Source organism: Hyla sarda, chromosome 3, assembly GCF_029499605.1.
Source record: "Hyla sarda isolate aHylSar1 chromosome 3, aHylSar1.hap1, whole genome shotgun sequence".
NCBI classification, from domain to species: Eukaryota; Metazoa; Chordata; class Amphibia; order Anura; family Hylidae; genus Hyla; species Hyla sarda.
This window is the reverse complement of record NC_079191.1, coordinates 306,969,424-306,995,856: the sequence shown is the minus strand read 5'-3', so window position 1 is coordinate 306,995,856 and position 26,433 is coordinate 306,969,424. Positions and strand designations below refer to the sequence as shown.

Sequence of the window (26,433 nt, the reverse complement as noted above, 5' to 3'; positions counted from 1 at the left end):
TACTACCAGGTCTAATAAGGTTTTCTGCAAACTAATCAAAAAAGAATCTACAGCCTGTTAGGGCTGTAAAATAACATACTAATATCACCTGGTCCACTTCCAGCACGCTGGACCTCCCTGGTGCCCGTTTACTTAGCCCAATGGCTCTCCTGATAAGGCTCCCAAACACCTGCAGCCACAGTTACTGCCAGTAGAGGGTTTCTAGGGTCATCAGGAAATTCCGGAGAGTGTGTTATTGGAAAAAGTAGAGAGAGACTCCAGGGAGCATAGGAGCATGCTGTATTTTGTTACTGTTTTCTAATAAATCAGAAAGCCCCTTATAGAAATGATGGATGTTGAGTTACCTTTTGAAGCTCTTACCTCTGTAGATTGATCTGCCGCTCTAGAATGTGAACACACAACTATATTAACACTACTCGAGGACAGGGTGTCTGCTGTATTATCTCCATCAGCAGCTGAAAGGCCAGACAGAACTAATGCACTTGAAAATCCTTTCTTTCCAAACAGAAGGCTCAATGTAGAATTGGTAGATGATGTCTGGCCAGACTGATGAAGCTCTCTTGCTTGTTCATTAATATTCCTGACTGCTGAAGCAGGGGAAACAACAGTGGGAGCATACTGGGATCTTGAGGAATTTGTTAAGCAGTGATGGCTTGAAGATAATCGTTTGACATCTTTATAATTATCTGTACAGGAAGAATTACATTTTTCCACATTTGGTCCAGAAAGGCTTGAAAGGACATGTATTTGGTTTAAGGAGGAATGTGTATAGGCTGACTGACTCCTATATTTTCTTTTTCCTAAAAGAAAAATAATCCAATAGCTATTTTTTAAGACAGAAAGTTATCTCAAATCTAGTATGTCATAGCCAATTAAGCTTTTCCAAAAAATATTTGTCAGAAAGGCCCATTTTACATTAAAACACATGGTGCTACATATGTGATCTCTCTCTATATACAGAATCATCTGTGACAGATGGATTCTCCAAAAAAGTCTGTCATTTGCACAGAAAGAAAATTATTTGTGAAGGAGGCAAGCATTTATATTACTTGAGGGCACAGTGGCTGTTTTCATTACCCGTATAAACTTTAATGGAGAGGGCAGCATGCACATGTGGCCAATTCTCTATTAGAGTGTTTGTAGAATGTTGTACCTGGGTAACTAACACCTAGAGTGTCTGGTAGATATGCCATAAATGCCTTAGATAAAAAATAAACCTTTTAAGGAAATGTGGCTGGCATGGGAGTAATATGAAAGGTATTAAAAAAAAAAGATAAGAAATGGCGTATTAGAGTACACCATTCCATAAAACAGAGGTGCTGTAGAAAAAAATAATTATATATATATATATATATATATATATATATATATATATACATATACCATGCTGTGACACAATGAGCAACATAATCCACTGTATACCTATACATATTTCAAACCTTCAAAAGAAGAAGCTTTCATCCTTTTTAATAAAAAAAAGTAAAATATTTTAAACAGATACATAGGAGGGAAAAGGATGGATATTTATTTCAATATGTCTACAGGATAACTTCAATTGTATAAAATTCTGTGCTACTCTGCCCACCATAGACAGACTGAAACATGCCATCTCTTTTTACCCATTTCTCCTTCTTATATTAAAATGGAATTATCAAATCTTGACTGTAAAGCAGGGAGAATGTAAAAGTATAAAAATGGGAATGTGTTTCACTGGTCTCCTTTTTTTGCAGCTCATTCTAGCAATGTGTCATTGTTGACCTTATTTTCTAATCTCATGTATACTGTAGATGTGAATACATTATATGGACTATTACCAGTTAAAAGGCAACATTTTACCTTTAGTTTGGTGTTTTTTTTTCTCCAATGATTTAGTCCCTGAGCCTGCATGAGAAGCGTTCAATGAGTTTCGACAACTTTCACTGTTATTGCTTTCTGAGTTGATGGTTACTGATGACAAACCACCCTCACAGTTAGCATCTTCATTAATGCTTCCATCATTATGGCTTCTGTCATAATCCTTCTTCATCCTGAATTAAATAAGTAATGCATATCTAAGATCACCTTTAATCAAATCAACTTTATGTGCTAATATTTTTTATAAAACATCAGAAAAAACAAAAATGACCACACTATATACACAACTATGTATGTACAAGTTTGTATATGTTGGAAATGTATTTTAGGTAGGCTGATCAGACTTCCTTGGTTTCTAGGGACGGTCTCCAGATTGAGGACACTGTCCATGTACAAATTATGTCCCCAGCGGGCTCTGACGGGGACATCATTTGTTCATGGACAGTACATGCTCCTTGCTGTGTATGGAGCCGTCTAGAGTATAGTGTGATTTCGCTTCCCCGCACAGACCACATATCCCATGTGAGCTTGGATGCAGAGGGACCTCACTTAACCCATCTGTGCTATGAATGTAGTGCTCCTTATTAGCTGGTGCCCATTAGCTGACAGACAAAAACTGGATGGGAACATAGGGCAACAGCCAATAAGACTCACCCCTTCCTCTCAACGCCATGCATGGAGCAAATTTTTGTAGCATCATGCTACATTGGGAGGTTCCGCCCCTGAGGCCCCTTCCCTTTTGTATAACAAAAAAAAGACCCTAAGGAAGAAGCTGGACAGGCTTTGAAATGTGTTGTGCACTACAATAAATCTTGCCAGTTTAATTCTTTTTGGAACTGTTTTTATGGAAGCTTTTGGCAATGCCCAATATCCCCTAGGAGGAGTTACTGGAGACATTTTAGATTTTGAGGCCCTAGAGCATGTTTGGCGAGGAGCATTAGCCCTTTGTTGCCTGATGTGAGTTGTGCTGACATTTGTAAAACAAAAATGGGTAATTTTTTTAAATAAACCTCACCTACATTTTGAGATTCACACAAAGGAGGGCTCTTTGGTTGTGTTTCTTCTCTCTTCATATACCATGTATAGACAGACAGCTGTCAATCAGTGCCAGGTGGACAGGGGGGAGTGAAAGGGAGTGCGCTTAGGATGCTGGTATAAACCCTGATTTTATACTAGCTGCCTTAAAGTGCAACTCTCATGAGGTTTGGGGCATATAACCTAACCACAGTCTATATGTATCCAGCCTTACTTGTATCTCTCTTATTCCAGCTTTTATTATGCCAAAAAATGCTTTTATTTACAGCCACTGACAGTCGGATAGGCATGGCCAGGGCTTCGCTATGCGCCACGCCTGTCCCGTGTACACCAGTGTTGGGACCACTGTGTGATTGACACACAGGTCCCAGTGCATGCGCCTCTTATCTTTCATATGTGAGTGCCGAACTACATTAATTTACAGAGCAAGAGTGCTCACTCCCACTGTCTGACGCCTCCGTGCACTCGGACAGTGCCTGTCCTTCTCCTCTTCCTTCTTCTCCGTGAGGGAGACACGCTGGGTGCTTCTGTATTCACTAGAGGCAGAGAGTGCTCACTCTCTGCATCTAGTATTGCCCGGGTGCACGGAGGCATCAGACAGAGCGCTCGCTCAGTAAAGTAATGTTGGTCGGCGCTTACATATGAAAGATAAGGGGCGCATGCGTTTGGACCTGTGTGTCAATCCCACAGTGGTCCCAGCGCTGGTGTACAGAGGACAGGCGTGGCGGTTGCGAGACATAGCAAACCCCTGCCCATGCCTAACCGACTGTCAGTGGCTGCAAATAAGTGTTTTTTTGGGATAATAAAAGCTGGAATAAGAGAGATACAAGTAAGACAGGATACATATTCTGCACACCATACACAGACTGTGGTTAGGTTATATGCCCCAAACCTCATGAAAGTTGCACTTTAAACCATACATTGTTATATTTAACGGACACTGGTGACAGATTTCAAAAGGGAATTAATGCCGTTCTTGAAAGACATGTAATTAATAACTGTATTTATGGGAGTTTATTTGATAAACACTGCATCAGCATAGGTTGTCTTTCTTGTACCCTTTTATAGAATTGCGTTACTTTGCATATAATTTAGTTTAGCAATACTTACAAAAGCCATTTTGTTTGAAACCACGAGGTAAAAATGTCAAAATTAATTGGTCCACCCAATAATTTTTTGAGTTGACTGTGTGTCCCTAGATAAGATGTAGTGAGTGGCGATACATAAATGGGATAACCCAAAGGTTGATCACAGGAAGAGTTGATTAAATTTCTTAAAACATGTTGGTTGTTTTGAATGCTGCCTCTTTCATGATCACGGTTCCGGAGAAAGATCAGCTCCTGTTGTTGTCCAGCCCAAAGTCCTCTTACACATTCCTTATTAACCTAAAACAATATAATATAATTATACATAAATTGCTAAGGTTGGATACACTAGGTTCTAATGTATTAATTATTCAGTAACATAATGTAATATGTATAATATAATATGAATAATAATGTAAAAAATAAATTTAAGCAATTGAAAAGTAATGCTTATTGTAATAATAGTTTGATCCTGAATGTCAGCTTTAGATAAAGAAAATAAATTTAAAAATAAATTTTAATATTGAAAAAAGCAGCCAAAACTCCATTCAACTATTGGTAGCTGTTACGGCAAGCGCTCCGGTCCTGGACCCCGACCGTGAGCGCCCGCCATCTCCTGCTCCCGCTGGGACCTGTATTTGCATCGCGGCACGCGGCCGCATGCGAATCGTGGCCCGTGGCTTACCTCCTGCTGCCCGGCTCTCTGCTTCCCCGCGCACACGCCCCCGCCTCCTAGGGTGCACGCGCGGCACCTTCTCTAGATTTAAAGGGCCAGCACACCACTAATTGGTGTCTGGTCCATCCCATATGTTATTTATGCCAGCTCCTCCCCCACTTTCCTGCTGGATCTTCAGCGCCCCTAGCCTGAGATTAAGCATTCCTTTTTGCCTGTTTGTCTTTTCCTGTGTATCCAGACCTTCCTGCCACATTATTTGACTATGCACCTTTGCCACCTGCCTTGACCTCTGCTAAGTTTGACTAGGCTACTGCCTCATCCTCTGGTGCCTCGTCTTGCCCAGCTACCTGTGTGGTCGAGCCATCTCGGGGGTAGCGACCTGGGTGTCACCTGCCGCAGCATGCCCATCCTGCCTTGCGGCGGGCTCTGGTGAAGACCAGTAGCACCTCAGAATCTGCTCCCCGTATGGTCCGGGTCATCGCTACACAGGTTAGTAGGATCCACATCCAGCATCGTAACACTACCCCTGCGACTTCATCGGAGCCTTGAGCAAGTTCAGACAGACTAAGCTGCCAGGAACCCAGTTGCACCTGCAGAGCACTGAGATGGAGCCATAACCCTGGTCAAAAGTTTGCAAACTATAACAGCAACCCCCCTCCCCATGCAGGGATTAACAAGGTTGTCTAGCCAGGCTAGTACCAGGAGGGCTAGTAGGGACAAAGTTGACAGGCAGGGGAATAAACAGCAGACAGCCCAGAGGTCAGATAGCCAGGAAGTAACGTATATGAAGAACCAGCAAGCAGATGGTTAACAGGGAACAGTCCAAGAGTCATATTAGTTGGTCACATCAATGCAGAATCAGCAGACTAAAAGGGGATTACCAAACGGTAAGAAGCCAAAATAGCTACAACCACAGGATAACACAAAGTACACAGCCAGTAGATCCAGGAGCCTATATTAAATAGCCCCCCATAATTGAACATTAAGACCAAGCTATTACATGCTTGGTGTCCAGCAGAGGAGGTAAGACAAAAAGAAACTCCTGGATCAAGGCGCTGCAACTCTTAAAGGAGTACTCCGATGCAAATCTTTTCTGCAAATCTATTCCTGCATCCTAATGGCTAGCACATTATTCCTGCATCAAGCAAAGTTATATAGCATTCTAATATACTTGCGCTTTCCATATGGCCCCTTTCCCGGTCTTCTCCTGCATTTTTCTGCTGACCGGAAGCTGGGTCCTTTACCTGCATTTGATGACGCTCGACCGCTTATTCCGAGCGCTCCGCCGGCAACTTAGCCCGGTGACTCATACCTCCCATGAGTCGGCTACTCCCCCCTCACTAATATATTCATATATGCGCTGAGCTGAGCTGCCATAGGCTCAGCTCAGCAAACGCAGAGGGGGCGTGATTTATTATAATTTCTGGAGGGGGCTGAGCAGGGGAGATACAGGCCGGATGTGACGAGCGGGCATGCTGGGAGATGTAGTTTTTACAGCACGGGCTGGGCCCTTCTACACGATTGAGGGCTCCATCAAAAGGTATTTTAATGGGCTACATTATGACATTAATTTTTTTTGGAGGGGAGGCTGCATTGGAGTTTTCCTTTAAAAATGGAGAAGAAGTCCAGGTAATAGTAAAGATCCTCAGCAGGACCATTTATTAAAAGAAAACAATAAAAAAAAAGTGATTATGCGTTTTGGGAGGAGCCCTCCCTTCCTCAGATCAGGGTCACTCTAATCTGAGGAAGGGAGGGCTCCTCCCGAAATGCGTAATCACTTATTTTATTGTTTTCTTTTAATAAATGGTCCTGCTGAGGATCTTTACTATTACCTGGACTTCGTCTTTTCCAGCGCCGTGATCCAAGGGATCTTTTTGCCTTACCTCCTCTACTCATCCACAGGAAGACCTGGGTCGTTTCCTGCAACCCACTGGTTTGACAGCGACTCACTATTGATGGTACACCGTATCATTAGGGTTACATGCCTTTTATTTCTATCCTGAGGTGAGCGGCCATCTATAAGCCCAGTGGGGTATCCCCCCACCTCCCCACATCTCGCATATCCTGGGGTAATACACAAGGCGCCGCCCGTCGGTCCTTCTCTCTTTTTTATCTCCACATTGGTGTCCAGCAGTACTGATTGGCCAACCAGCTCTCCTGTCAGCATGTCTAGTGGCCATAACAACAGGGAATGCCAGCTGTTAAATATTATGCAATAAGCTATTTTTCAATTCACAATATCAATCAAGGTTATTAGGTACAGTACAATTCATATGTTGTATATATATTTATCAAGGTTACAGGCTGTCATTGAAATACCATAGTGCTGTATATATGACATAGTACAGTGCTGTGTAGCAGGGACGTGCACAGACATTTTGAAGGGCAGGGGCTCAAGTAAAAAAGAGGGCACTTTTCATAATTTAAAAAACGTCTGCCAGACTTAATGGGCAGATGTGCTGCGGCCCAGGGACACAGTGGACTCCCGCCGGGCCTCCTCGACATTCCCCCCATAAAAGTTGGTGTTTTTGTAAAATCGAGTCAAGAACAGTTTCTATGAATGTCTGCCATGTGTATATACACTTTGGCTATGCTGTCAGTTTTATTTACAGAAAACATGTGACAGCTGCACTATAATATACTGTATTATAGAGGAGATTCATCAAAACCTGTGCAGAGAAAGAGCGGTGCAGTCGTCCATAGCAACCAATCAGATCGTTTTGCAGAGGGCTTTTCCTCTGCAAAGGTTTTAATAAATCTCCCCCATATGCCCCAACCTGAGCTCTATATGACAGAACCCATCACCAATCACCCAGCACCCATCACCAATCACCCATCACCAATCACCCATCACCCATCCCCAATCACCCATCCCCAATCACCCATCCCCAATCACCTAGCACCAATCACCCAGCACCCGTCACCAATAACCCACCTTATGCAAGAATCTCCACACAGCTCTGTATCTTACACTGAAGAGATGGACAAAACACTATAATATATGCTTACATTCTACAATATACTAGCGTTGGCAAAAAAAAGAATTATAAATATACAAAGACGGCCAGGACTAGCAAAGCATACAGGATGGAGGCAGGGAAGCTTCGCCTCCATTGCACACAAGAATGACTTCGCATACTGGCAATGTGGGGCAATACCTAGAAAATGGAAAGACCAATTTTTGTATACATTCACTGTAGTGTATTGGGTTTAGTGCGAGTAAACAGCCTGTCAGTTTCCCTTTAATTATATACCGTACCCCCCTTAATTCCCTATATACTGTGCCACCATTCATCTATTAATTCCCTATATACTGTGCTTTCATTAATGAACTATATACTGTGCCACCATTAATGAACTATATACTGTGCCACTTTTATTTTACTATACTGTGCCACCACTATGGGTGCGTTCACACGTGCGTATTCTCTGCTGCAGATCTGCTGCAGATTTGCTTTAGCAGATTTCTCTTCCCATTGTCAATGGGAAGCAAAATCTGCAGCAGCAAAATCTGCAGCAGATCTGCAGCAAAAATAGGCACATGTGAACACACCCTAAGGATCTATATACAGTGCCAACATACATAAAAAATATAATGTTCCAATATAATGAAATATATACTGTGCTTCCATAAATACAAGCACATAACATAAAGGCACATACAGTACATAGGTAATATACACACATACATAGAGACACTTTGACACATACATACAGGTACAAATATACATTAAGAAACATAAATACACAGACACACATATAACATGGAATATATACTAAAAGATATAGCCAATAAGCACATCATACATACAGGTACACACATACAATCACTCACAGATATATACACACACATACATAGATTCACTTGCTCATATATATATATATACACACACATACATACATACATACATACACACACATATATAGGCACATGCATAGAGATAGACACACACAAACACACATATATACACCTCACACTGACATACAGTCACTCAATATATACACAATCACTTACACTAAGGCCCCAGCCATCCCTCTCTGCACAGGCACATACATAGAGATACACATACACATATATACATACACACACACTGACATACAATCACTCACATACATTTACAGTTACTTACAGTAAGGGCTGCATAGACTGAAGTTTGTGGCTGGACATGCTGTGGGAGGGGCTTCTCTCTGCCTCCTCTGCTCCTGTCTCCTCCATGTGGAGAGAAGCAGAGAAATGGCAGATAATGAAAGGGTAAGTGGCGCCCCCTTGCTGCAGGGAGGGCACAGCACCCTCCATTAAACCACATACAAAACTCCCCAGCAATGGATCCTTTTTACTTCACCTGTCACCCTGAGTCTGCAGCTCCTTTTGTGAGGGCACTAGAGGGGCAGGTGAGGAAAAGGGCAGGGGCTCCAGCCCCCTTTCACTCCTATGTGTGCACATCCCTGCTGTGTAGCTTCGGGATCAATGAGGCCATATATGTACAAATAATATCCAACCAGGAAAGAATACACCCACATTCTAATGTATACTATGCCAACCCACAAGGGAGGAGGATTGTACTCAATAATAGAAGACACCTCCTCAATTAGGATAAACACACCCTCATTTATAAAGGAGACCCCCTCATTATAATAGACACACCCATTAATATTAGTATAAGTTAGACATAAGTTCATAATGGGAGGAATCAAGACACAGACAGATGGACGGAGGGATGAAGAAGGAGGAATATGAAGGAGACAAAGGCGGCCATCTTAGAGGACACTAGGAGATGGATCTGCCATGCTGATGCTATATTTGAGGAAGAAATCCCAGCTGGTGACATAAGATTCAAAAGACACAAGCTTATGTAACTCTCCCTACATGATTAACTTGAACTAACTAAGGACTGCCATTTTTTGATAATTCATTGTTTTATACTGTCTGCCATGTTGTCAATAAGAATACAATACATGTCTGTTTTTTATATAAACTAAGAACTCGTGGAAATCCCCTCCACTGTCAAACCTGAGTATATTTACATATACATAATTTTTAACAATGGCTCACAGCAGCGAGACCTTTCCCATTTGCCAGAGCCTGCTATCCGGCTTACCTCCACTGTCTTGGTACAATGGAAAGAATAGAGAAACATCGGACAGGTCAGAGCAAACAGAACAGCTTTTAGGACAATATGATGCATTCTTGCCTATTCATGGACAAGGAATCACTACAGATGGATAAGACATGATCGTTTTGGAGGTTTTTCTTTTGTTCAACAATTAGGTCATATTTCTACCACAATAAGACAAAGTGATTCTGTGCATTTCTAAAATAGATAAAATGCTATAGTTTTCCTTACAAGTAATTCCACTACCAGATTAAAAACAATGCAGAATGTTGGATATTCAAAGCAGATTTTTGAAAGCTGTAATTGTTTTAATCCATAAGAAGATTTCATTATTCACAGGTTTTAAAGAGCCTTAGTTCTAACCAGTAGTATTAATTTGGATGCAGGGAAAAATATACTAAATCTATAAGCCCAGGCCTATGTCAGTTCTAGTCTGCCTAAAGTAAATTCATTTAATTTAAATACTGACTTCTTGTACGCCAATTAGCAGAACAATTTCCCAGGACTCCTGCTGAGCTTCTTATTATCACATTCTTATTATCAGAAGCCAATAAATGGGCCAGAGCAGAGACAGAAAGCACAAACACTTCAAGAAGGCACTCCCAAAGAGTAGAGAATTATCTAAGCCTTTTTCATCAACATAACAGGAGGCTGACAGCTGCACTGACATTCCTTTCCTTGTCTCAACATCATCATCGCTAACCTCTCCATAGTGGCGCATGTGAGCTTTTTTTTTTTTAACCGGTAATTTTTATTGAAAAACCTTTTTGTTATGAAACAAACACTTAACAGCGAAGAGCAGAAGTACTGTATCACATGACTTTTGCACAGGATACCATGTAGATGTGTAACACTCAAGGTAGTAGTGGATCCACTGTACCTGTGTGGAAGATGTCGTGGGCCGTACCAGCGAGCGGAGTCTAAGGTGCCGCTGGTTTTCACCAGAGCCTGCCACAAAGCGGGATGGACCACTGGTATGACTTGTCCACACAGGTTGCTGAGATGTAATATACCACAGAAGGGATAAGGCAACTCGATGTCAGGATAGCAGAAGGCCAGGGCAGGCGGCACAGGTGCGTGGTCAGGAACGTAGCAGGAGGTCAATAGGCTGGCGGCACAGGAGCAAGGTCAGGTCACGGACCAGAAGGTCAGAACACTGCAGGGTAAACACAGTAACGCTTTCTCTATGGCTCTAGGCAAACAAAGATCTGGCAAGGAGTGGTGGGAGGTGCAGATACTAATAACAGAGGTACAGGTGCAACTGATAATTAAGGGCGCATTGGCCCTTTAAATCACATAGCTCCAGCATGCACGCACCCTAAGGGACGGTGATGCACACGCCAACGATGCACTTGCAGAGAGGAGCCGGAGACAGCAGGTGGTACGGAGATGCCCGGGACTCGCATGCGGGCGCGTCCTGCACAGCAAGTCCCAGAGCCGCCGGTGACAGGAGGAGAGGAGCACTCACGGTCAGAATGAATGACCGGAGCGCTGCCCGTAACAACATGTGAGCTTTAATTGCAATTAATAAATACAAAACCAGTAATGGATTCCTTTAGCCATGTCCCCCATGCAATTAAAAACTTAAACATATGACACAGTCTAAAGGACAGGTCTATGTCAACTAGGGAGTGATCAGTCTGCAGCTGACCACCTCGGATTAAACCACCAAACCTTGCCTGAACAACAATGCTGACCAGTTTCTGCTAATTTGTAAGGCTGTGTTAAATTTTTTGGGGGCGTAATTTTGCAGGTGCTTTTTTGCAGCGGTTTCTGAAGAAATGGCAAAATCATCACAGGAGCGAATGTTTGTGTTCACAATGTGTGATCCTAAGGGTTAATGTTTACTATTTTAGATTTTACTCTTACTTTACTCTTTGAATGATGCCTCAGCAACTGTACCGCCCAGAGTCTGCAGCGTCTCTTCACATTGAACTTTACAAAATGGGCGTGAGAGCAACATTGGACTTCAGCTTTAAAGGGATACTCAGGTGGAAAACAATTTTTTTCATATCAAGTGGCCCCAGAAGGTTAAACAGATTTGTAAATTACTTCTATTAAAAAACCTTATACCTTCCAGAACTTATCACCTGCTGTATGCTCTACAGTGCTCTCTGCTGACACCTCTGTCCATGTCAGGAACTGTCCAGAGTAGGAACAAATCCCCATAGCAAACCTCTTCTCCTCTTGACAGTTCCTGGCATGGACAGAGGTGTCAGCAGAGAGCACTGTGGTCAGACAGAAAATAACTACACAACTTCCTCTGAAGCATATAGCAGCTGATAAGTACTGGAAGGATTAAGATATTTGAATAGAAGCAATTTACAAATCTGTTTACAATTTACTTTCTGGCACCAGTTGATTTAAAAATAAATAATTCCACCAGAGTACCCCTTTAAGTCCCGGATTATGTGGGCACATCAATCTTTTAGACACACAGCTATGCCCACATTATCATAATGGTACTACCCATAGTGCTCGCACCTTGGCTTTCTCACTGGCTGTTATACCCTGTGTGGTATCCACTAATTGGAAGCAGAATTCTCATACCTGCATTAAAGTCGTGAAGGCAGCTGATCTCCGGATCTATGCCCTCCTCTTGTACCCAGCAGAGGTCCCAGAAGACCAGCTTGAAGAGTTCATAGTTTATTTTCTCATGCAGCTCCAGTCGTCAACTGCCCTCCCCATGGAGCTGCACATACAATGAACCTCAGGGCTCGATGGGGCTCACTTGCTGGGCATGGATGGTGAAAGCTGCAGCAGGTGCATGTGCCCCTCACTGCACATCCCACCACAGCAACGTCATGTGTATCCTAGTCTAAGATCTTTCTTGACATCACAGCTTAAAGGGGTACTCCAGTGGAAAACAAATGTTTTCAAATTAACTGGTGCCAGAAAGTTAAATGTTTAAAAACCTTTAACCTGCCAGTACTTATCAGCTGCTGTATACTACAGAGAAAGTTGTAGAGTTCTTTCCAGTCTGACCACAGTGCTCTCTGCTGACACCTCTGTTTGTGTCAGGAACTGTCCAGAGTAAAAGCAAATCCCCGTAGCAAACCTCTACTGCTCTGGACAGTTCCTGACTCGGACAGTGTCAGCAGAGAGCACTGTGGTCAGACTGGAAAGAATTACACAACTTCCTCTGTAGCATACTGATAAGTACTGGAAGGTTTAAGATTTTTAAATAGAAGTCATTTACAAATCTGTTCAACTTTCTTGTACCAGTTGATTTGAATACATTCTTTTTTCACCAGGGTACCCCTTTAACCCCTTAAGGACTCAGCCCATTTTGGCCTTAAGGACTCAGACAATTAAATTTTTACGTTTTCATTTTTTCCTCCTTGCCTTCTAAAAATCATAACTTTTATATTTTCATCCACAGACTAGTATGAGGGCTTTTTTTTTGCGCGACCAGTTGTCCTTTGTAATGACATCACTCATTATATCGTAAAATGTATGGCGCAACCAAAAAACACTATTTTTGTGGGGAAATTAAAAAGAAAAACGCAATTTTGCTAATTTTGGAAGGTTTCGTTTTCACGCCGTACAATTTATGGTAAAAATGACGTGTGTTCTTTATTCTGAGGGTCAAGATGATTAAAATGATACCCATTATTACATACTTTTATATTATTGTTGTGCTTAAACTCTTAAACCAAATTAGTACGTTTATAATCCCTTTATTTTGATGACCTCTAACTTTTTTATTTTTCTGTAATTTTTTGCGCCATGATCTGTACTTTTTTTTGATACCACATTTGCATATAAAAAACGTAATACATTTTTTATAATTTTTTTTTAATAAAATGTATGAAAAAGGTAGCAATTTTTGACTTTTTTTTTTTTTTTTTACGTTCACGCCGTTCACCGTACAGGACCATTAACATTTTATTTTAATAGTTTGGACATTTACGCACGCGGCGATACCAAATATGTCTATTAAATTTATTTTTTACGCTTTTTGGGGGTAAAATAGGAAAAAACGGACATTTTACTTTTTTATTGGGGGAGGGGATTTTTCACTTTTTTTAACTTTTACTTTTACATTTTTAATTTTTTTTTTTACACTTGAATAGTCCCCATAGGGGACTATTCATAGCAATACCATGATTGCTAATACTGATCTGTTCTATGTATAGGACATAGAACAGATCAGTGTTATCGGTCATCTTCTGCTCTTGTCTGCTCGATCTCAGACCAGAGCAGAAGACGCCGGGAGCCGGAAGGAGGAAGGTGAGGGGACCTCCGAGCGGCGTTCTGAATGATCGGATCCCCGCAGCAGCGCTGCGGGTGATCCGATCATTCATTGAAATCGCGCACTGCCGCAGATACCGGGATCTGTATTGATCCAGGCACCTGAGGGGTTAATGGCGGACGCCCGCGAGATCGCAGGCGTCGGCCATTGCCAGCGGGTCCCTGGCTGCGATCAGCAGCCGGGATCAGCCGCGCATGACACGGGCATCGCTCCGATGCCCGCTGTTATGCACAGGACGTAAATGTACGTCCTGGTGCGTTAAGTACCACCGCACCAGGACGTACATTTACGTCCTGCGTCCTTAAGGGCCACGGTGAAGGCAGTAGGAAACCCCTAGGAGGGCAACATGTGGCCCAATGGCCGTATGTTGTGCAGGCCTGCTTTACCTGATTATAAAGTAGTCAGTTGGAATAAAATGCAGAGAACCATGGATGGAAATAGGAATCACACAAACGAATAATTCCGTAGGCCCACTAAGGCCAATTTCACACGAATTAAAGATGCATTTATGTGTCCGTATTATGGACACAGTTTCCAGCCTGACCATATTTCTGATGACCCAAACAGACACTTGTCCGTTCGGATTATTAGACCCTCAAAAAGGTATTAGTAATATGTCTATGTGAAACTGGCCTCTGGCTCCTCCCTTCACTAACCAGTAGCAAAGTTGTGAAGGATGTAGCATTCTTGTGACCTTTGGTCCCATGGGATTATAGTTTTGTATTTAGGGAACAATTTAACAGTTTTATCTAGAGATAATTCATTGCAACAATGGTGGACAACTGAGGGGTATTTATACCATAAAGAGGTGGATTAAGGTTACCATGGGCCCTGGGCTGTTAGGGAAGTGGGGGTCCCCTTCCAGCCCCAAATATTAAAGCTGCTTTCAGACATGTGAAAATGCAGTGGATTTTCATTTGGGGGAAAAAAATGTAGCATTTTAGTTTTTTGGTAAAATAACCCTTATAATGAATTATAGAGCTAAAAAAAAAAAAAAAAACTGTTTACGGATCTTTTTCATCCAGCAAATGCTTATACACTGACATGCATGTTTTTATACACACACACAAACACTCAGAAGGAAACTTTTACACACCCGTGCTATTCTTTTATCGTGCTTTTTATTTCTTGAATTTTTTTTTTATAGACAAGCATGCACTTTAGTTTTGGAATAAAATTAGGTGTTGATTGTAAGCACACTCTAAAGAGAACCTACTATTAAGATAAGTGGTAAGATCGGGTCTATGATAGTACTCAGTCTCAGATCAGACGGCATGAAAGGTAACCTACTGCCGTGGATGTAGTACAACACCACTTCATATAAATATGTGTAGCTTAGTTTTCTCTACAGCTTATTGGGATATATAATATTAGTTTTCTCTATATGATATTAGTGTTCTCTACAGCTTATTGGGATATATGATATTGTTCCTCAATACTTGCACTCCAATTATCACTACTGCTATCTATGAACCCATTTGTCGTTACACTTTGCCATGGGAGTTTCTGAGACAATGAATGGAGGTGCTTTATTAAAAAGTGGGCCAGTTGAATCACTTGCACAGCGTGAAATCGCATCGTCGCCCAGGAGAACATCCCCCTACTACTGTTTGTCCATATCTGTCCTGCAATATATGTTGTGATATGAATAAAGAAGATTGAAGACCTGTCAATGGTGAGTGCCCTGATTTCATTCTATTTTTTTTTTTTTTAGGGACAGATACAGAGGTCAGAGCTATAGGAGATATATCGCTAGAACAATTTAGGTAAGTCACATATACTTCAACCCTGATGGACCAATTTGTATTATCCAGGATAGAAGTTATGACTTAGGGGGGCGGGGGCCTGACCGCGGACAGGAATGGCTGTGTGAGTCTGAGCTCTCCTGCCACGCACCTCTTCTACGCTACTTTATTCCCACTTTATTTGGACTGTGATTGGGAAGATTGGTCGCTACCAGGCCAGTGACTCTGCGGACATGCCTAAAAGCCAAAAAAAGTCTAGTGGACGTGACTAAATTCTTCGCTAAGAGAGGGGACCGCTCCCCGGCCCGTTCCCTCAAAATGGCACCGGAGCCCGACTCGCAGTGCAACTCGGAAGAGGAGGCGAGGCCTGACAGTGACTCCGATGAGGGGAGCTCTGCGACACTGACCCCTGCCTTTCTCAAATCGTTCATGAAGAAGGCCCTCTCTCAAGCTTTGAAGCCGGTACGTGCCGACCTAGCCGAGATTAAGTCAGACGTGCACGCCATTGGCTACCGCACTGAAGCACTAGAAGCTGCCTGCGCAGACCTCACCACACACTCGGCGGCCATGGCGGAAAGAGCGGAGGTGCTGGAGACCCATGTCAACAATGCACTTACCTTGATTGAGGATCAGGAGAACAGAAGTCGACGAAAGAACATAAGGTTCAAGGGACTGCCAGAGTCCTGGGCGGCTGACTCGTTACCTAGCATTGCTAGGAAAATATTCGGAGGCCTCCTGGCGGTAGAGAGGGCGTCCGGGGTGATAACTGAACGCATCCACAGGGCTTTACAGCCTAAGCCGTCAGAACCGCCCCGAGACGTTATCTGTGGCCTTTTGTCCTATGTGGACACTGCGGCCATTCTACAAGCTGCACGGGAGAAGCGGACAATTTACTACGGAGACGGAGAAGTGGCGCTGTATCAGGACATTGCTCCTACCACGTTAATGAAGCGTTGCATACTGCGCCCTCTGCTTGAAAAGCTCAGGGACAAGGGACTCTCTTATGCCTGGCTATTCCCCTTCGGCCTCTCGGTCCTCAAAGACGGGAAGCGAATAGTTATCAAGATGCCTGAGGACCTGGAAAAGGCCTGGTCTGCTATGGGGATACCCCCTGTTCCAGTTCCCTCATGGATGCCGCTGTATGACCATATACCTCTGCCTCAGCTCCCCCGAGTAGAGGAGTGGAAACAGGTATCCCGCTCCAAGCCAGCTAAACAGAAGAAGACCCCTGTGAAGACCCCTGTGAAGGCCCTTCCTCCTGACCGCTGAAGCTGCATACCTCCATCCACTGCCTTTGTTACTCGGAACCCTGCCGAGAGAGATGTCGGTTCCTGTTTGTAGTTTATCTAGCTCCTCTCAGATCGGCCCTTCAGTTTGGTTTGTTGTCTTCTCCGAGAATGGATCTCCCGGCTCCTCCGAATGAGACGTCCTGAGGACACTAGCAGAGACACACTGGAAGGCTAAGTAACAAGTTTTTTTTTCCCTAACCCGTGCCCCCCCCTCCCCTCACCGCTACCTCTCATACTTGCCCCACTGCCCACCCCTCCTATGGACCTGAAAACCCTGGACTGCTCCGTAGCACCCCCCCTCCTGCTGACACCCTTTCCCCTTCTGGATGGGGACTGGCCGATGAACTCCCTCTCGCAATGTCCCTTCCAGTGGTCTCTCAGGCCCGTGCCCCCCCTTCCCTCTCTCTAGGCCTCACATATGGAATTTGGCTGCTGGTTGCCTTCTCCAGCCTCATGAGCTCCTTTTCCTGCTGTGCCCGCAACTCACGTTATTAAGTTGGACTTTAGTGTATATTGCACTGACGTGTAATTTTTTCCTTGCTACATTGCTCCCTGCTGGGTTCAGGTTACTCGATTGTTTTTTAAGTGCATGCATGTATTGTGGTTCTTATGTGTGTCCGGGTCGCAGTTGCGTAGATGGACCACTTGTCTCTCGATGTGACTGGGATCTGGCTCATTGCCCTCTATCTGGCCTGTATTTTTCCACTTGTAATTTATCTTCAACTGCTCAGCCTGTTTTGACCCACGATGTTAATCCCTGCACTATGATATCCACCCCCCCTCCCCCCCTTCCACTCTTTTCTCCCCCCCCCCTTCCCCCTCCCCCCTTTCCCTGTACTCCCCCCTAACCCTGTCCTTGTTTTAAACGTGAGAAAATACCTAAATTGCCTACCAAACACTTTCCCTCCTGGTTCCATGAATGCCACGAGAGTCTCAGCATCTAAAGGGGTTTCCATCGCTATTCACAGGAGTGTACCTCTTAGAGTCCCCCAACAGTTCTCTGATGACGAGGGGAGAGTGCTCTTTTTGAGGGTGCTGACACACAACTCTAAATACACTCTGGCGAATATTTATGCACCAAACCATGCTCAGGTTCCGTGGTTGCTGAAGGTCTTAGATGACCTACGCTTGTTTGCCGACGGCCCCATAATACTTGGAGGCGATCTGAATGTTACCCTAAACCCTTCTCTTGATACGTCTGCCTCCAAACCCTTTATTTCTCACAGAGCGCTAGCATGTTTACGTAACAACTTTCTGATTTATCCCTAATAGACGCCTGGAGGACACGGCATCCCATGGTCAGGGACTACTCTCATTTTGCTGCTGCTCATAATTCCCACCAGAGGCTAGACTATCTGTTCCTGCACTCCTCTCTGCTGTCCTCTCTCACGACCACAGGTATTGATGCCATTTCTATTTCTGACCATGCCCCTGTCTTCTTCTCTATTTTTACCTCTCCCTCTTCTGCCAGGGTCCGAGTACCCGTTGGTGTCTCAACGAACACATACGAGAGCTGATATTGAGTCACACTTAACTACCTTCTTTGAAACTAATGTAGACTCAGGCCCGTCCATCCACATTGTCTGCGAGTCTTATAAGGCCTACATTCGGGGTATTTTTATATCCTGGGGCACAAAACCGAAGAAGATCTACCAGAGGGAGATAGACTCCATGTTGAGTCAGAATGCCTTGCTGGAAAGGGTTCCCAAATCATCTAGAAGTATTGACACCCAGAGGGAACTGGTTTCTCTAAGGGAAAAGCTCTTACAACATCTTAATTACAAATCTTCCAAAGCTTACCTCAACTTCAGACATCGTCTCTACGCCCACGGTGATAAGGGTGGAAAACTCATGTCCTCCCTCCTTAAAAAGGCAAAAGAGAAACAACATATTCATGAGTTTAGGGGGACTGACTGGGCGCTCTGTACCTCTACTCCCGACATCGCGGTGGCGTTTCAACAATTCTACTCTAAATTGTATAACTTGGATGGAGTGGCCTCAGCTCTGATTATAGCTGATTTTTTGGAGGACATTTCCCTCCCATATGTGGATGAGGGTATGGCAGCCTCCCTCCTTGAACCCATTACTCAGGTGGAAGTGGAGAAAGTGCTGTCTTCATTCCCCCCAGGTAAGAGTCCAGGCCCTGATGGCCTCCCCCTCTCCTATTATAAAAATTCTGTGATATACTTTTGCCCCAATTGACTAACTGGTGCTCCTCCCTCTTTACTGGTGCCCACCTACCTAATCAGTCATTAGAAGCCCATATTACCTTGATAGCCAAAGAAGGCAAAGACCCGATGGATTGTAGGAGTTTCCGCCCAATATCCCTGCTGAACCTTGACCTCAAATTATGGGCCAAGCTTCTATCCCTACGCATCAAAAAATTACTGCCCCACCTGATAGGCGAGGAACAGGTGGGCTTTGTCCCGGGCAGGGAGGGCTGCACAAATACGGAGAAACTTCTTCTGGCTATTTCGCAGGCTCAGTCCTCCAAGCTGTCGTTGGCTCTTCTCGGAACAGATGCCGAGAAGGCCTTCGACAGAGTTAGCTGGCAATATATGGTGGCAGTCCTACGGCACTTTCACTTCCCTGAACCGTTTGTTACTGCCATCATGTCGCTATATTCCAACCCCTCTGCCTCTCTCCTGGTTAACGACTCGATATCCCCCCCTTTCCACATAATGAACGGTACCGGGCAAGGGTGCCCCCTTTCCCCTACGCTGTTCATTCTAGTGATGGAAACCCTTCTCCAGAAGACACGCCAACTCCCCTCCATCAAGGGCTTCGACACTCCGCATGGAGAACTCAAGGTCCTAGCTTTTGCGGATGACTTGTTGTTTTTATTATCGGACCCTCTGGATGACCTGCCTTCGCTGATGGAACTCCTCACTGACTTCAGAGTTGTTTCTAACTTTAGAGTCAATGTGACTAAATCTGAGCTGCTCAATGTGACGCTACCCCCTGAGTGTGCCTCTAGACTGCATCAGCAATCCCGATTTCGGTGGGCGTCCTCACATATCAAATACCTAGGGGTGAATATAACTGCGAATATGGCGGCTCTCTACGAATCCAACTTTGTACCATTACTGTCGGACATCACTTCTATGCTCCGCGACTATGACGTCGCTATGATATCGTGGTTAGGGAGGAGGAATGTCCTGCAATGTTATGTTTTACCTAAATTTTCATACGAACTCACTATGTTACCCATTGCCCTCCCCGAGAAATTCTTTCTTGCTATAAAATCCATTTTCTCCAAATACCTCTGGAGACAGAAGAGACCTTGTATGCCTCACTGCCTCCTATCTCGCTCGAAACACGACAGGGGTCTGGGGTTGCCAGACATTCGTAGGCTGTACAGAGAAATCCAACTTAAACGTTTGGTTCAATTCACCCGCTCACCACACCCCTCGAACGTAGCTGAGTGGGCCAAGACGGCCTTTGTGGGCGACTTTCTGGGCGACCTTTGGCTGCCTACCCCTTCCTGCTGTAGGTACAGACGATGCGACGGGTGGTCCTTGTACAGAGGGATCTTCTCCCCCTGGTCTTTTCTGTCCCCTTCTCTCTCTCCCACTATTTCCCCCTTACTCCCCTCACACCTCTTGCCTGTGGGCGTGGAGATGTCTTCACCGAAGTACCTGCCTATGTGGACTAGAGTCTCGCACATACCGCTGTTGCAGCTTTTTCCTGACGGTGGGATTCCGTCTGATGAACAACTTCGTGCCCTGATGCCTGAGGTAACCACTTCTTTCCTACACTTCCGTCATGTTAGGGACTGCCTCAAGACATTTGCCGAAAAATTTCTTCCTCTCCGACACCTAACAGATTTCGAACACTCCCTGCTCCCTACTACTGATTCTCCCTGGAAACTTTCAAAAGCTATGATGTTGTGTAGGCAGGCCCTGCCCCCGCCTAGGCCAGGGTATCTCGCCTCCTGGGAGAAAGAGCTTCAACGGTCTTTCATGGACATTGAGGTCTCCCGTATTCTGGCCAATTCGCATGGTCTGTCCAGGTGTGTACGGCTACAGGAGAACCACTTTAAGGTTTTAACTCGTTGGTACAAAGTACCTTAATTCCTGCATGCCCATGGTCTCTCTGCTTCAAATTTGTGTTGGAGATGCAATGCACAGGTTGGCACCCATCTGCACATTTGGTGGCAATGCCCCCTGATCCAGCCCTTCTGGCAAGAAGTGGGTTCTGTGCTTTCCACGCTTTTGGGTAAGACCATGCGATTAACCTTGCGAGGTCCTTGAAGAATAATTACAAGGAACTAGGTGCCAAGCTGAAGGGAAGGACCTCTAAGGTTGTGTTCTCTGGAATACTTCCTGTGCCATGCGCATCACAGGAAAGACAGCGGGAGCTTAGGGAGTTAAATGCATGGCTTAAGTCGTGGTGTGAGGGGGAAGGGTTTGGGTTTTTAGAGCACTGGGCTGACTTTTCATTGGGGTACAAACTCTATTCTACGGATAATTTGCACCTGAATGGAAGGGGGTCTGCTGTGCTGGGGGAGAGAATCCTGGAAGGGGTGGCTGAGTATTTAAACTAGGTGAGTGGGGGGGAGGATAATAAAGCAAAGAAAGCAGACAGTGGGATGGATAGGTTAGAGAGGGGTCAGGACATAATGGTGGGTGGAGAGGAGTCCTGTGGGGGGAGGTTAAGAGCAGTGGATAAGGAGATTCATGCGTTACAAACCAGCTGTAAAAATAAATGTAGCCTGAAAAATTGTAATCACAGTAATTCAAAAAATTCCATTAGCCCCAATAACTCAATAACTACAATAAGCCCCATTAACTAAAAAAATACCGTTAGCCCCAATAACTTAAATAACAACGTTAGACGCAATAACGCAAAAAATCCCATTAGCCCCAATAACTTAAATAATAACGTTAGACCCAATAACTCAAAAAATCCCATTAGCCCCAATAACTTAAATAGTACAATTAGCCCTTATAACTCAAATAATAACATTAACCCCAATAACTCTGAAAATCCCATTAGTGAGACTATATGTGTAAAACTTAATGGAAATGTAAAGTGTATGTTCACAAATGCCAGAAGCCTAGCAAATAAAATGGGGGAGCTTGAGGCCTTGATACTGGAGGAACATATTGATATAGTTGGGGTCACTGAGACATGGCTGGACTCCTCGCATGACTGGGCCGTTAATCTGCAGGGGTTTACATTGTTTCGCTAGGATAGAATGAACAGAAAAGGTGGTGGAGTCTGTCTGTATGTAAGAAGTGGTATGAAAGTCAGTGTGAATGATGCCATAGTGTGTGATGATTCTGAGGAGGTGGAATCACTGTGGGTAGAATTACAAAAGGAGGGAAATACTGAAAAAAAAAATATTTGGTGTAATCTACAGACCCCCTAATATCACTGAAGAGATAGAAGGTCGGCTGTACAAACAAATAGAGAGGGCCGCCCGGGCAGGTACAGTGGTAATAATGGGAGATTTTAACTATCCAGATATAGATTGGGGCCGGGGGCTGGCTAAAACTACAAAGGGGAGAACATTTTATGGGCCAGTTTGTGGAGGACCCAACAAGAAGTGATGCCTTGTTGGATCTGATCATTTCCAACAACGCAGAGCTGATTGGTAATGTAACTGTGAGGGAAAACCTTGGTAATAGCGACCACAATATAGTTACTTTTGACTTAAAATGTAGAAAACAAAGACAGACGGGGAAAGCAAAAACATATAACTTTAAAAAGGCAAATATCCCTGGGCTGAGAGCTGCACTACAGAACATAGACTGGGGGGAGGTGTTCTCAAATACTGATACAGAAGGTAAATGGGACATCTTTAAATCAACTCTAAATAACTATACAGCTAAATATATACCAAAGGGGAACAAATATAAACGATTAAAACTAAATCCTACATAGCTGACAAATGGGGTTAAAAGAGCAATAAACAACAAAAAAATAGCCTTCAAAAAATTCAAATCTGATGGGTCAGCTATAACATTTAAACAGTACAAGGAGCTTAATAAAATCTGTCAAAATGTAATAAACACAGCAAAAATTCAAAATGAGAGACAGGTTGTTACGCCGAGCGCTCCGGGTTCCCGCTCCTCCCCGGAGCGCTCGCAGCATCCTCTCATTCGCAGCGCCCCGGTCAGACATGCTGACCGGGTGCGCTGCAATATCTCTCCTAGCCGGGATGCGATTCGCGACGCGGGAGGCGCCCGCTCGCGATGCGCGTCCCGGCTCCCGTACCTGACCTGTTCCCCGTCTGTCTTGTCCCGGCGCGCGCGGCCCCGCTCCTTAGGGCGCGCGCGCCGGGTCTCTGCAATTTAAAGGGCCACTGCGCCACTGATTGGCGCAGCAGGCCTAATCAGTGTTATCACCTGTGCACTCCCTACTTATACCTCACTTCCCCTGCACTCCCTCGCCGGATCTTGTTGCCATTGTGCCAGTGAAAGCGTTCCCTTGTGTGTTCCTAGCCTGTGTTCCAGACCTCCTGCCGTTGCCCCTGACTACGATCCTTGCTGCCTGCCCTGACCTTCTGTTACGTCCGACCTTGCTATTGTCTACTCCCTTGTACCACGCCTATCTTCAGCAGTCAGAGAGGTTGAGCCGTTGCTGGTGGATACGACCTGGTTACTACCGCCGCTGCAAGACCATCCCGCTTTGAGGCGGGCTCTGGTGAATACCAGTAGCAACTTAGAACCAGTCCACCAACACGGTCCACGCCAATCCCTCTCTGGCACAGAGGATCCACCTCCAGTCAGCCGAATCGTGACAGTAGATCCGGCCATGGATCCCGCTGAAGTCCCGCTGCCAGTTGTCGCCGACCTCACCACGGTGGTCGCCCAGCTGTCGCAACAGATAGCGCAACAAGGCCACCAGCTATCTCAACTGACCGTGATGCTACAGCAGCTATTACCACAGCTCCAGCAAGCTTCTCCTCCGCCAGCTCCTGCACCTCCTCCGCAGCGAGTGGCCGCTTCCAGCCTTCGATTATCCTTGCCGGATAAATTTGATGGGGTTTCCTTTCGCAATGTTCCCTGCACTTGGAGATGATGTCGGACCAGTTTCCTACTGAAAGGTCTAAGGTGGCTTTCGTAGTCAGCCTTCTGTCTGGGAAAGCTCTGTCATGGGCCACACCGCTCTGGGACCGCAATGACCCTGTCACTGCCTCTGTACACTCCTTCTTCACGGAGATTCGAAGTGTCTTTGAGGAACCTGCCCGAGCCTCTTCTGCTGAGATTGCCCTGCTGAACCTGGTCCAGGGTAATTCTTCTGTTGGCGAGTACGCCATCCAATTCCGTACTCTTGCCTCCGAGTTATCCTGGAATAATGAGGCCCTCTGCACGACCTTTAAAAAAGGCCTATCCAGTAACATCAAAGATGTGCTGGCCGCACGAGAAATTCCTGCTAACCTGCATGAACTTATTCATCTTGCCACCCGCATTGACATGCGTTTTTCCGAAAGGCGTCAGGAGCTCCGCCAGGATATGGACTTTGTTCGCACAAGGCGGTTTCTCTCCCCGGCTCCTCTCTCCTCTGGTCCTCTGCAATCCGTTCCTGTGCCTACCGCCGTGGAGGCTATGCAAGTTGACCGGTCTCGCTTGACACCTCAAGAGAGGACACAACGCCGCATGGAGAATCTTTGCCTGTACTGTGCCGGTACCGAACATTTCTTGAAGGATTGTCCTATCCGTCCTCCCCGCCAGGAAAGACGTACGCTGACTCCGCACAAAGGTGAGACAGCTCTTGATGTGAACTCTGCTTCTCCACGCCTTACTGTGCCTGTGCGGATATCTTCTTCTACCTTCTCCTTCTCTGCTATGGCCTTCTTGGATTCCGGATCTGCAGGAAATTTTATTTTGGCCTCTCTCATCAACAGGTTCAACATCCCGGTGACCAGTCTCGCCAGACCCCTCTACATCAATTCTGTTAACAATGAAAGATTGGACTGTACCGTGCGTTACAGCACGAAACCTCTCCTAATGTGCATCGGACCCCATCACGAAAAAGTTGAATTTTTTGTCCTCTCTAACTGCACTTCAGAAATTCTTCTTCTTCTTCTGGTCCACAGGAGAAATCAAGAACTGGGGTACTTCTTGTCACAAGGACTGTCTCAAACCGGTTCCCAGTACTCACAGTCGTGACCCTGTGGTTCCCCCGGTATCTGGTCTTCCTAAGGCCTATCTGGACTATGCTGATGTTTTTTGCAAAAAACAAGCAGAGACTTTGCCTCCTCACAGGCCTTATGACTGTCCTATTGACCTCCTCCCGGGTACTACTCCACCCCGGGGCAGAATCTATCCTCTGTCTGCTCCAGAAACCCAAGCCATGTCGGAGTACATCCAGGAGAATTTAAAAAAGGGGTCCTCCTCTCCTGCCGGAGCTGGATTTTTTTTTTGTGTCCAAAAAAGATGGCTCCCTACGCCCTTGCATTGATTACCGTGGACTTAATAAAATCACGGTAAAAAATCGCTACCCCTTACCCCTTATCTCGGAACTCTTTGATCGTCTACAAGGCGCCCACATCTTTACCAAGCTGGACTTAAGAGGTGCTTATAATCTCATCCGCATCAGGGAGGGGGACGAATGGAATACGGCATTTAACACCAGAGATGGACACTTTGAGTATCTGGTCATGCCCTTTGGCCTGTGCAACGCCCCTGCCGTCTTCCAAGTCTTTGTTAATGAAATTCTTCGTGATCTCCTATATACCTGTGTTGTGGTTTACCTGGACGATATTCTGATTTTTTCTGCCAACTTAGAAGAACACCGCCAGCATGTCCGCATGATTCTTCAGAGACTTCGGGACAATCAACTTTATGCCAAAATGGAAAAATGTCTTTTTGAATGTCAATCCCTTCCTTTCCTAGAATACTTGGTCTCTGGCCAGGGACTACAAATGGACCCAGATAAACTATCTGCCGTGTTAGATTGGCCACGCCCCTCCGGACTCCGTGCTATCCAACGTTTTTTGGGGTTTGCCAATTATTACAGACAATTCATTCCACACTTCTCCACTATTGTGGCCCCTATCGTGGCTCTAACCAAGAAAAATGCCAATCCTAACTCCTGGTCTCCCCAAGCGGAAGACGCATTTAAACATCTCAAGTCTGCCTTTTCTTCTGCTCCCGTGCTCTCCAGACCTGACCCATCTAAACCCTTCCTATTGTTGGTAGATGCCTCCTCAGTGGGAGCTGGAGCAGTTCTTCTACAAAAAAATTCTTCCGGGCATGCTGTTACTTGTGTTTTTTTTTCTAGGACCTTCTCTCCGGCGGAGAAAAACTATTCCATTGGTGATCGAGAACTACTGGCCATTAAATTGGCGCTTGAGGAATGGAGGCACCTGCTGGAGGGATCAAAATATCCAGTTACTATATACACTGACCACAAGAATCTCTCCTATC

General features: G+C 45.0%; 1 protein-coding gene across 8 annotated transcripts in view; it reads right to left on the bottom strand.

Moving 5' to 3' along the window:
- PCNX2 (pecanex 2) overlaps positions 1 to 26,433 on the bottom strand; it is a 357,339-nt gene that overhangs the window by 21,196 nt on the left and 309,710 nt on the right. For all 8 annotated transcript variants that reach the window (XM_056567003.1, XM_056567002.1, XM_056566999.1 and 5 more), the window contains 3 exons: positions 4,000 to 4,274; positions 1,837 to 2,027; positions 361 to 800 (listed from right to left, as the gene is read on the bottom strand). In XM_056567003.1, the coding sequence (XP_056422978.1) occupies positions 361 to 800; positions 1,837 to 2,027; positions 4,000 to 4,274 (906 nt within the window). The remainder of the gene's footprint in view (positions 1 to 360; positions 801 to 1,836; positions 2,028 to 3,999; positions 4,275 to 26,433) is intronic.